Below are 11409 nucleotides of genomic sequence, written 5' to 3' on the forward strand. Positions count from 1 at the left end.
CTTATCTACGTGGATAAAGCATCCGTCACGTTCTGGCAAGTATATGAGTGTGAGAGTGACAGGTATCTTATCTATATTGAAAGTAAAGTCCATCTGTGTGAGTAGATAAATTACTACTATTATTACTTTGATTCATATTTACATAAAAGGGACCCGGGCGCGATAGCCGATCTATTTTCGTACAGCTGTTGTCAATTTGTTCTCAATATGAGTAATAGTTTTTCTTATACCCGAAATCGGTAACACAGATCCTTTAGAATAAATTCAACCTATATTATTTAGTGATCCATTTTGCGGGTTAGTACCTAAATATAAAGTGCTGGGAAATGTATTTGGCGTAAACAGGAAATTTTAGACACATCTCATTTTAACTATTTTGTCGTTTTTCTTTGATGAAAATTTTATATTTACTTAGGGCAAGTTTATATGCCTATAAGTTTAGATTTTTCATATATTCTTTTGTTGCAAGTGTAATGAAAAATATTGTGTTTCTATGTTTCAGTGCAGTGTGTATTATTAAGTTCGGACGGGACTCCAGATTTTGTTATAGCTGAATCAAAGTATCGCAACAGCATTAACGATTGTCGATGCCCGGTCACAATTCAATGCCATACCAACAATGAAACTGAAACTAGAAGGTTTTATTTAATGTTTAGAAGGTTTTAATTAAAATCTTGACTAATGACATAACTTCGGAGGTGCGTCGTAAAATAAGCCCGATAAGCGAAGGCCCCGAGAAGTTGTGTTTTCCACAAGCCCGTGTAGAGGCACTTGCGAAGTTTCCAGAGCCTTTCAGATATTTTTCCTTTGCATTTGGAGTGATTGAAGAGCCGTTGAGAACTTCTATTGGCTCAAGCGTTTTGTTTCGAAATCAGAAATCCTTGAAAGTACCGAGGAATTTATGAATTTGCAAAATGTAGTAATCGGCTAATGAGTACGAGAGCTGTTTTTCACGCGTTATGGAGTGCAATTTAACTATACCATGTTACATTTTGTGTAATATGTAAGTACTTAAATGTGCCGTTGTGGAATGTAACGTAAGTACTTCTAGGTACTTACTAGGTACCTACGTAACCTAATAATAGGTATCTACATCTGAATATTATGGTTTTGGTTTCATAGTATTATTAAGGTAATTAGGTAAGTACTTTGATTTCATATTAGAACTAAAATGATCTTATCGAAATGTCTGAATCTGCGAATAGTCAAAATACTTATTGCAGATAAGCTAACCACAAAATTAAAATTTTGAAAAAACCCTGGACCGCGACATAGTGGACCGATTTTCATGAAACATAGCTAAGAACACTTCAGACTAACTCAGCTTTCAAACGAAAAAAACTAAATCGAAATCGGTTCACCCATTCGGGAGCTACGGTGCCACAGACAGACACACACACAGACAGACAAACAGACAAACAGACAGACAGACAGACAGACACGTCAAACTTATAACACCCCGTCGTTTTTGCGTCGGGGGTTAAAAACAGCAAACATTCATTGGTGTAAAGACACCGACCACCCAAGCGCTATATTAAGGGTGATTATGACAGTTTTTAACCGTCGCCTCATATCTCAAGGACGGTTATCAAGTCGTCTGTATGTTTTTTTTTTATTTTTTTTTTTTTTTAATGTTTGTTCCTCGATATCTCCGTCGTTACTGGACCGATTTTGAAAATTTTTTTTTTGGTTGAATGTATATGCATACAGATTGGTCCCATTTTTCTCAGAACCCAGTTCTGATCATGGGATCCTGGAGAAATCGAGGGAACTCCTCAAATCTGAGAGGCATACATATGGTGATTTTTGTGTTTTTAAAGGAACAGCATGCATTTAGGTACGGAACAGTGAAATTTGGTGCAGTGGAACTGCTGATGATGGCCAGAACGGAACTCTTCAAATCTGAACGGCACGCTTATAGTGACTTTGGTATTTTTATAAGAACAGCATGCACTTTCATCCAGAACAGTGACATTTGGTGCAGTGGAATTTCTGATGATGGTCAGAACCGAAGTCCTCAAATCTGAACGGCACGCTTATAGTGACTTTGGTATTTTTATAAGAACAGCATGCACTTTCGTCCAGAACAGTGACATTTGGTGCAGTGGAACTGCTGATGATGGCCAGAACCAAACTCCTCAAATCTGAACGGCACGCTTATAGTGACTTTGGTATTTTTATAAGAACAGCATGCACTTACGTCTAGAACAGTGACATTTGGTACAGTGGAACTGCTGATGATAGTCAGAACCAAACTCCTCAAACCTGAACGGCACACTCATAGTGACTTTGGTATTTTTGTAAGAAAAGCATGCATTTAAGTTCAGAACAGTGACATTTATTTAGTTATGTTTGTTAAGCATATTGAGTTTTGAAGTCAAAGTTTGTCAAGCTTCGATTTCTTATAACCCTTCAGGTGGCGGAGCTACAAGTTGCATAGGGGATAAGTGGCACGGTCGTTTTATAAAACATTCCGTTAAGTGGCAGGCGCCGGGAGCCGGACTCTGGGAAAAACAAGCCGATAAGTGGCAGGGACCGGCTCCCGGACCCCGTGCGACGATATACCTAAATATATAAATAAAACCGTCTAAAACTGTATCTAGCTTCCTCACACTTGCACGAACCATTCGTCACTAAACAAGGACGGCATTCAGTAAAGGTCCAACACCCTCAACTTCAAAACAGCTTGAAATATGACCCAATTTGATTGGACCAACCGCCTGCCATATTTGAGACACGTGTTTAAAAACCGTCTTTTTTGCAAAAATTGTACTGTAATATGTTAAAAAACCGGCCAAGAGCGTGTCGGGCCACGCTCAGTGTAGGGTTCCGTAGTTTTTCATATTTTTCTCAAAAACTACTGAACCTATCAAGTTCAAAACAATTTTCCTAGAAAGTCTTTATAAAGTTCTACTTTTGTGATTTTTTTCATATTTTTTAAACATATGGTTCAAAAGTTAGAGGGGGGGGACGCACTTTTTTTTCCTTTAGGAGCGATTATTTCCGAAAATATTAATATTATCAAAAAACGATCTTAGTAAACCCTTATTCATTTTTAAATACCTATCCAACAATATATCACACGTTGGGGTTGGAATGAAAAAAAATATCAGCCCTCACTTTACATGTAGGGGGGGTACCCTAATAAAACATGTTTTTCCATTTTTTATTTTTGCACTTTGTTGGCGTGATTGATATACATATTGGTACCAATTTCAGCTTTCTAGTGCTTACGGTTACTGAGATTATCCGCGGACGGACGGACGGACGGACGGACGGACGGACGGACGGACGGACGGACGGACGGACGGACAGACAGACATGGCGAAACTATAAGGGTTCCTAGTTGACTACGGAACCCTAAAAAGGGATATAAGTGTAAATAAATGTAAGTCCCTGAATTACTTTTTTATACAATTTACTGTTTGTTTTCCTAAATAAAGTTACTTTAATACATGGAAGTGAAAAACGTAGCCACCTGATATTTGATCGAGTCTAGCAAAATTCACATAAATGGAATGTATTTTTTTGCTATGGAATGATTTTAGCCGTTTCATAATGAATCCAGTGATATATGGTTTATGCACAACATCCCTACACTTTTTGAGAAATTATAATTTTTGTAACACAAGTGACATTCGCGATGACCACCCGTGAGGGCCCCGCCACTCAAGGGTAAACTTTTTCTGTCATTTTATTATCGGTATCCTTGCCACTCAACAGCTTTTTATTTCAAGTCCGGCTCCCGGTTACCTGCCACTTTACGTGCGGTCGGCTCCCGGATTTCGCCACCTGAAGGGATAATATAATCGGATTCATGAGGAATTGAGGAAACTCCTCAAACCTTAACGTTATACGTATATTCATTTGTGTTGCCATCTAATAATTAAAGCATTAAAAGCAGTTTTAAAAAATACTTACACATTTCTACATAATCCAACATTCGCAAGTAGCTTTCACCAGAACCCGAAAGGCGACGGTTTTTTTTTTCTTAAAAATTATCTTCCGTTAATTTGACGACATTTGAACTTATTTTAACTTGGTTACACGTCCTTTAGCATTTCTTCTTCTTTCTTCTTCTAACTTAAGAGCTGTGCTCTTGTCGGTGGAGCAATCTCCAACTCGTCCGGTCCTTTGCCAACTCCTTCACCTTCTGGTACGACACGACCTGAACCTTTTCTTTGATTTGGGTGAAATAGTTTCTCCTCTCTTCCTCCTCTTCCCCTATTTATCATGTATTTAATTACTAGACATCATGTAATATTTGCGTGCCTCACGAACAACTATGACAATCAGGCGGGGAAATGGCAGGTCGTGGGTGTAAACGACATTTTATACCTACTGCGCAAAGTCACACACAAGGTTAGATATTCGTAGCAGATATTTTTGTAAACTGAAATAAGTGACCAATTGACCTACAAAGAAAAAGTGATCAAGGCCTATATGTGTCCCGAGCTGGAGAATTTGTAGAAGACCAAATAATGATGTGCTCAGACTACTGGTGAGGTTGCCCTATTCACGGGCCTTACAGCGTATCCACATTATCCGATCCGATATCGATAATAGTAGGACAGATACCCTATACCCATAGCGGGCACCGTTAATCAAATAGTTAACTTCCTTAATCGCTAAATCCGTTACTAAAAAAGTTAACTTCGTTAATCGTTAAAGCGATACATTTCGACAAATTTAACGTAGGTTAAAGTTAATCGTTAATCCGTTAACACGTGAAAAAAAATGAACTTTTCTTTAAATATTTAGTTGCATCAGTATCCACTATAACGTATTATATTTCTGTAAAATGCCGAAGTACAGCTAGCCTATTGAACTCTAGGCTGCACGTGGAAGGCAGTGATCGCCTGAGCTACTGCCAAGAGCTGTGTCAAGAGAGATGCTGGCGGTGACGGGACTGTTGTGGCACTTTGGGCGGTAGAGGCTAGGGAAGCGAATGTGGTCGTAAATAGGGCTCGAATTTGCTGCCCTATCACTACAACAGTCGCCATGGTAAAGCTTAGGATTCACCGAATCAAAGTTAGTAAAAGCAAATCCACGTGAAGAATACTTTTTTAGGTGATATTTCGGACTTTTAGCAATCGACATCGGTAAAACCTAGGATTTACCGGCAAATCATAGGATTTGCCGTACTTCGGGCTTTTATAGTAGCGTTCAGAACGTGTTTTTCGAAGCGCAGATGGCGCCTGTGCCCTACTAGATTAACGATTAACGGACTCGGAGAAATTTAACGGAAGTTAACGAGTCCGTTAACATTTTTTCAAGTTAACTTAAAAGTTAATCCGTTAATCGAAATGTTAACTTCGTTAATTAACGATTAACGGATTAACGAGGTAATGCCCAGCTATGCCTATACCTATACATACATATTAAGCGCAATCCTTTTAATTTGCCTTTTAGGTACATCCTTCCTACATCCGATATCGGATCGGATAATGTGAAAACGCTCTTAGAGAAGAGGCCAACCGTTCACGCTCCGTAGCGTATCCTCTCTCTCTCTCTCTCTCTATCTCTCTCTCTCTCTCTCTCTCTCTCTCTCTCTCTCTCTCTCTCTCTCTCTCTCTCTCTATCACACTCTACTGGGCCTACCTGTCAGATAAACCAAGTCACAATCGTTGACGATCCGTGGTGAACGAAACGATAGATAGATGGAAGGACAAGAGAGATAGAAGGTACTATACCTACCAGTGGCGGCTGCTGAAAATGTCTGCTAGGCACCACTGAGTAAAAAGAAACCTTTATTTACGTTAGGTACTTTACTAGTAATCAATTTTAGGCAAGCCGCTGCTGATACCTACGTTCCGGAGCGTGATCGACTTGAAATTTGTCTACGCACCCTAAGTGCGTTTCAGATTTCAGAAAAATACAACAGACTTCAAAACGGAAGAAATAAAATATTATGTATCAGTATTTTAAGTAAACGCGTTACCGACGGATATATGTTTGAAGTCAAGAGTAATCAGGTAACATACATAAAATGAACCCGAATATATTATATAACCTCTTTCTTTATTTTCAATAAAGAAGTCGGTTAAAAATCAAAGATGGCGGCGGAAATATATGAGATATCGGTCCAACATACGATATCGGATCGGATAATGTGAAAACGCCTTAATGGAGCGCTGGGTGAGCAAACCGTTGGGAGCATGAAAGACTGCGGAGAAATATGCGAGCCATCGTTGCATAAGCCCAGCATAATAATTATAAATGGTGTATGATATGGGCAAGGGCAACATCCGCTCGGTGTACCCCTTACATTTCATTAAAGTGTCGAAAGGGCCTCTACGCGTTGGCTTCGGCCCCGCGCACGCCTCCCAAAGGTCCGGAATACCATTGTTCCGTGATGGGAAAGACATACAAATAAATGGTGTATTACATATATAAAAATAAATGGTGTATTAGTAATTAATAATGTATAAAATGTGCAGTAATGTCTAACCTTGAACATAAAAGCAATAAAAATAATTAATATCATTATTTAATAAAACCAAGGGTAATTTATATAGGATTTACAATCTTCATACTAAGATAAAAGCATCGTACAGTCACCGGCATAAATATGTGATGATTTCTGTACCGTCATATTAAAAACTTGTTTGAAATGTCATACGAAATTGTCAAACGATTAAAAGCGACAAGGTACAGAAATCATCACTTCTTTATGCTAGATGACTGTACCTCGATTTTTGGCGCCACCTATTAAATACTATCTTAACTACTCTGATGATGCCAACATTTTTTTTTCAAATGTGTAACATTGACGTGATATTAATTATAAAGAAGCATGTCATTTGTTCTTATAAAAAATAAAAAACGCAAACATATTTGGGGAAAATATGACTTTGGCCACTTCCAGGTTGCGAATCAGCGCCATCTAGTTTTAAGCCAAAAGGCCCATACATTTCATGGGTACGCTTTTGTATATGGGCTTTTTTGTCTGTCTCGTCACGTCTCGTATTATATCGTCATTATAGGAAGCAATAAGTAACATCTCGCACCCCTGGAATCCTGGACTATGAGCACAGATAAGATAACACGATTACTCGGATTACTTCACCTTTCCATCAACTTTTGCTCATAAATAGACGGTAACGCCATCTACAAGGATAAGGCTGAACTTCTATTACGAATATTACCAGCATTAAAAAACACTTTTTTCGTCCTCGTCTGTGATCTCGCTATATTAAAACAATATTTCATTAAATTGTAAATAAAGAAACGGAGATTTCTTTATTGATTTCATACCATTGAAAAGATGTGTTTTTAGTATTCACTGATTCAGTCACTGACATCAATTTACATGAAGGCATTTACCAATGTATTTAGTTGGTACATTCATTGATTAAATAATTTGATGCATCCTATTTAATTAATTGTTCCTGCCTCTCGGACCTGCGTTGCGTCCTCTATTAGTTCATATTCATATTCATCTAAAGTGAAGTACGGACTGGTTGTTTACTTGTTGTTCATAATTTCAGTTGTAAACTAAAGCTCAACTCGAGGTATAAAAGTAATATTGTTAACTTTTGTTTTTTTTGTATTCTAGTCGATGATTGTATGACACATAATTATTAATCTATGGTCTAAGCTGGCAAGTGGCAACATCGGTATAGTGTGTGAGCCATCGCCCTGTTAACGGTGTCATGGCGGTTTGAGTTGTTGAAATCTTTTTTTTTTGCAATAACTTCCAAGTTTATGTGCTTTATAACGAACTGAATATTGATTACGATCAATAAAATCACGCGACACAAAATAGAAAATAATGCGCGAATACAAAATAGTAGTGTTAGGTAGCGGAGGCGTGGGAAAGTCCGCCCTCACAGTACAGTTCGTACAAGGCATCTTCGTGGAGAAATACGATCCCACAATCGAGGACAGCTATCGGAAACAAGTGGAGGTCGATGGGCAACAATGTATGCTCGAAATCCTTGACACGGCGGGAACGGAACAGTTCACGGCGATGCGGGATTTGTACATGAAGAACGGACAGGGATTCGTGTTAGTATATTCTATCACGGCACAATCGACGTTCAACGACCTGCAGGACCTGCGAGAACAGATTCTACGAGTAAAGGACAAAGATGACGTGCCCATGGTTCTGGTCGGCAACAAATGTGATCTGGAGGCAGAACGAGTCGTGGGCAAGGAACAGGGACACAACCTCTCGCGCCAGTTCCAATCGTGCGCCTTCATGGAGACCTCCGCGAAAGCCAAGATCAACGTGAACGACGTGTTCTATGACCTAGTACGACAAATCAACAAGAAATCTCCTGGCCCACCAGGAAAGGCCACTAAGAAATCTGTTAAGTGTACTCTCTTGTAAGGCTCGACTCCCTGGAGCCTCCGACGCAACTAGGTATAAAACATTTAATAATTTGAAAGACTTCTCAGAACCTAAATTTGGCTCTTGCGGTTCCGAAAGTTAGCTAGGTGGGTCGAGTGTTGTTACTTGGTTGCCTATAGCATTTTAAATGTGCATTTGTTAAGCTATAACATGCCCAGTGTTATAGCGCGAGTGGAAAATGCACAGAATAACGCAAATTAATACAAACTCCTATCCTGTAAATGTGTAGTTACACTTTTTGATCTATGTAAATTAGGACAAGTATTCAAATAGATTCTGTGTGTTTCACTCTAGAAAATTCCAATCGTAATGTGTGGATGCTGATAGGTTCAGAAGTTAACCAGTATAGTGCTGTTGTTCCATTAACCAGTGCGCTTATCAAGCTGCTGGGGAGTACATGCTGATCACATTCCATTGCGATAATGTCCTGCTGCAATATATACAGAGATTCAAGATATTTGACTTCTTTGATATCTGCTGTTGGTATCCTGTTAATGTTACCATTACCACACATGACATGGAATTATAATGATTGAATAATCAATTAACAATAGAACTCAACATGCACTCCTTAGCAACTTGCATTTATAATCTCAATTTGGTCAAGATTCTTTCATAGAATAGAATGAATTTTGTCAAATTTAGTGTGCTTTAAACTTGTGAATCATGCTATGTGCAGACAGTTTAGTCTCGTCAATTATATTGAACAGGAAAAGCTACAACGGCCTGTATTTGCCATAAGATAAACACTCAAGGGCATTCACACTGTAATATGGTACAGGCAGATGTTTTATTATTTAATTATGAGTTTGGTAGACTTGTGGGCATAAGTGTAAATGGAATCATAAACATCTTAATAGCAATAATAAGTGCCACATATTAGTGAAAATTGGTCATAAGTATGCCTCACTGTCTGGACCTAGCATATAATATAACATAATTCCTAGAATATTGTTCTAATAGTACTGAGTAAAATAACAAATGGAGCCTGACTTCTGAACGGCTAGGTGATGTGAGCCAGGCTATGAGGGGCTGGGACAGCCCGCAGGCCTGAACCAGTGTGTAATGTTTAAATAATTAAGGATACATTAAATTTTTCAGATATATTATTGTCTTGTTATATAATTCAAATGTATCGAAGGAAAAGTGGAAAGGACACCATGCAGAGTTGGTGACTGGAACAAATATTAGTGAGCCTTAGCTAGCACGCGGCCCTGCCGCACTGCCAGATCTATAACCCCTTGCTCTAGGAAATTGAACTCTAAAATTAATCGTTATGGAAGATGGGATAAAGTTTTATGATTACCAGCTCATTCAAATGTAATTACCGACCTATGTTTTGCTTCTATGGAACTTTGTTAAACATACTAATTATAGGTGTTCAAATATTGTTACGGAATTAGATGTTTCCTCCATTCTCATTTCTTTACATTTAAGGTTACTGCACAAGGATATTGGTAATGACTTCGATCTGAGTTGAATTATATTTTTATATATATTGTGCAAATTAAGAACTTGTATATTTTTATCTTTTCAATCAATAATCGACTTGTACAATAACTATTAATTTCTTTTTTTGCAAATTTATCAATAAAACCGATTTTAAATTTATGCCTTAGCTTGTTCTCTGTGGAGGCGAAAGCCCCCCGCGCCCCGCGCCGCCGCTGCGGTGACTCACGCCCGCAGCTCCCGTCACCAATCAAACGACACTTGGCTCGGAATTTTAATGGAATTTAATTGAATGAAACAACCAATTACCATCTACAACTATATTTATTAATCGGTGTAAAAGTTTTATAAAACGTGTCCCACATTGTACAACAAAAACAAAATGTAGGTACAAATTGCTGATCAGTAAATAACAATGGCAGTGATGTGGCGGGCATATGTCGACATTCTAGTAACATAAGAATTGACACAGTCCAGTGGAAATGAACATAGTATGCTAACTTAATCTAGGTACCTACTCGATAACTAAGCAATCTAATCTATAATGCAAATAAGTGTCGGATTACAAGAAGTTACATTACATGATAGGTTTATCATCGTGCCCCGTGGAGTGAAACAAGGTCTAATGCCTAGATCGAGTGCACTCCTGGGGCACACAGCTCTTTCAAAACAATGCAACATTTAGAAGTATAAACTTGGACATCAAAAGCTCGTGGATATGCCTAGAACCTACGTACATTTGCTTAGTGTATTATGTAGATATGCATTTATATTTTTATCAAGGCACAGGAGCCGGGCCGCCGGCATGTCGTGTTTATCTGTCGCTTAGCAGGCAATGGGGTCATCCACATCCTGGCGCGACGCTTTTATTTGTTATTGAAAGTTAACGAGTTCATTAACTGCATTGGTCAGCGAAAAACGGGGCGACGCTTTATGGACGTGCGGTTATCAGTGCTGGTAATTTACTGCATGATAATGCTCGTGAATCGTGAAATTACAGAGATAGTGTTCCGCGTTCTGAATAGATAGGGCCTTTGAAGGGACGAGGAAATTTATATCCTAATACTTATCAGTGCCTATAATAATTTAAAAGTGAGTAATACTTTGTGACCCGCTGTTCCCCATGCTTATACATGATTGTTTCTTTTTTTGTGAATTTTAGGATGTTAATTAAAATTTAGATAAACAGGAAGTTTTTTGGACCTTAAAAAGGAACCGTAAATCAATTCTTAAAATGTTAAGGTCATACTTTTTGAATTGTTACGAGGATATACTAATGTAGATCTATATGTAAACTTGTGGAATTTGGATGAACTCATTTGGTCACATCAAGTACTTATGTACTCAAGGAAAACCGCTACTTTACCATGCCTACTAAATTGACGCAAAATATTGATAATAAGTAGTCAACAAGTATCGTCATTACTTATTTTGTAAATCACAAACACGTCAAGCGATTTCTATGACCTCAGGCCACATCATTGTTACGTTACAACGGGCTTTTTTTAAATAAGTTACAAAGATTGACCGAGTAAGAGTACCACGCTAAACTCTTGAAACCTTGTGTAGTGGTAGTGAGTACTCAAGCAACGATATAATGTCTA

General features: G+C 38.3%; 1 protein-coding gene across 1 annotated transcript; it reads left to right on the forward strand.

The window, feature by feature from the left end:
- Nucleotides 1-7597: 7597 nt before the first annotated feature.
- LOC125242316 (ras-related protein Rap-1b) lies at nt 7598-9967 on the forward strand. Its single transcript, XM_048151089.1, has one exon. It carries the CDS (start codon nt 7775-7777, stop codon nt 8333-8335), a length of 561 nt encoding a protein of 186 aa, XP_048007046.1. The 5' UTR covers nt 7598-7774; the 3' UTR covers nt 8336-9967.
- Nucleotides 9968-11409: the final 1442 nt, after the last annotated feature.

Source organism: Leguminivora glycinivorella, chromosome 2 (genome assembly GCF_023078275.1).
Source record: "Leguminivora glycinivorella isolate SPB_JAAS2020 chromosome 2, LegGlyc_1.1, whole genome shotgun sequence".
Taxonomy (NCBI): Eukaryota; Metazoa; Arthropoda; class Insecta; order Lepidoptera; family Tortricidae; genus Leguminivora; species Leguminivora glycinivorella.